Below are 1,486 nucleotides of genomic sequence, written 5' to 3' on the forward strand. Positions count from 1 at the left end.
ACCCACAGCCTTGGTGTTATCAGCACCGCACTCTCCCGAGTGAGGCACGGGCCGGCCCTGTTGTCCATTATTTTTAGACAGTCGATGACTTCATTGCTCCTCTTTTATAAAAACAAACACAGAAAGTTCTCAAGTTGTCCCTTTGGTTCCTTCCCTAGTAAGTTTTGACTGCCTGCCAACTGTGTGTAGGGCCCTCCCTACGCCAGTGAAGGTGAAGCACGAGCAAGCAGTGGGGCCAAGCAGTGACCTCTGATAATGTCCATGCTGCTGGGGAGAGTGACAGGTGAGATACTAAAGGAATGCTGTACATATCCTATGATCAAAATAGAGCTACATATTAAAATTAAATGAAATTATTGGCAAGGATGAAGTGAGAATTGCACTTACATTGTCTTTAATATAACAGACTATTTTTGCGTAGCATTTGTTGTTATCTCTTGATGGAACTGTCCATTCCAAAGGCCAAAAGTAACTATGGTAAACCTAAGAAGATATAAGCACAACTTAGAGCCATTATCTTAAGTAGTACATTTGTCACACATTAGATATGGTAAAAGACAATGGAGGCTTTATTGTTATTGTTCATTACACAATAAAATTCATGGAGTGAATAGAAATCTGGTCAAAAGGTAAGTGACTTTAAACTCCTCGTTGTTAGGCACTTTTGCTATAAGCTCATCCCTTAATTATATTTCAAACTCAAAAGAGTAAACCTTAAGTAATATCAACAAATACCAAGAGAATGAGAGAAAGAAGCCATGTAATCACTTTCTGTCTTGCATTAATAAAATAAAAAAAATAAAAAATTTTAAAAACCCACAAAAAAAATCAACACTGTCTTGTTACCTTAGGAATGACAATTTTGGGAAAGAAACAGATAAGGTGCCAGGAACAATTATAACATTATCTAGTTTTCTTGCTAATGCTTCCAAAAGAAATTCCTCATTTGGCATTATTCATCAAAAGCACTGATGGAAGGAGGGAGAGAAGGAAAGAGGGAGAAAGAGATGAAGGAAGAATGGAAGGACAGACATTCTTACTAATATATTCCTGGATGACTGAAGAAATATTTTTCTCCTCCAATTACTAATCTCAGTTCAAAACACATGTGATTGGCTACCTTTTAAAAGCACACTGAAAATAAGGACATAATAAGTGCTCTTCTACATTTTAATACATGTAAAATTTTTTTCATAAATGTGGGTTACAAAATTGAATGTACAGTATCATAGTTAATAGTATAGCATCCCTAAAAAGAACTATTACACATTTTTTAGCACCACTTTCTAACCAACTGAGCAAACCAGCCACTGGTTCATATTTTTTAAAATGGTGTTTTTTTTTGTTTTTTGTTTTTTTTTTTTCCTTTTTGTCTTTTTTCGTGACCGGCAACGGATCGCAACCCTCAGTGTCGCGCCCGTACCGGACCGGGACCGGCCACAGGATCGCAACCCTCCGTGTTGCTCCCGCCCCTCGCTCAACCAGT

At 37.6% G+C, this 1,486-nt stretch overlaps 1 protein-coding gene across 1 annotated transcript in view; it reads right to left on the minus strand.

Annotated features, from left to right (window-relative positions):
* TXNRD1 (thioredoxin reductase 1) overlaps positions 1 to 1,486 on the minus strand; it is a gene marked incomplete at its 3' end in the record, with an annotated part of 84,068 nt that overhangs the window by 7,627 nt on the left and 74,955 nt on the right. Inside the window, exon 15 of the mRNA XM_008570287.1 lies at positions 388 to 483. Coding sequence (XP_008568509.1) covers positions 388 to 483 — 96 coding nt within the window. The remainder of the gene's footprint in view (positions 1 to 387; positions 484 to 1,486) is intronic.

Source organism: Galeopterus variegatus, unplaced genomic scaffold (genome assembly GCF_000696425.1).
Source record: "Galeopterus variegatus unplaced genomic scaffold, G_variegatus-3.0.2 Scaffold588, whole genome shotgun sequence".
In the NCBI taxonomy this organism is placed as follows: Eukaryota; Metazoa; Chordata; class Mammalia; order Dermoptera; family Cynocephalidae; genus Galeopterus; species Galeopterus variegatus.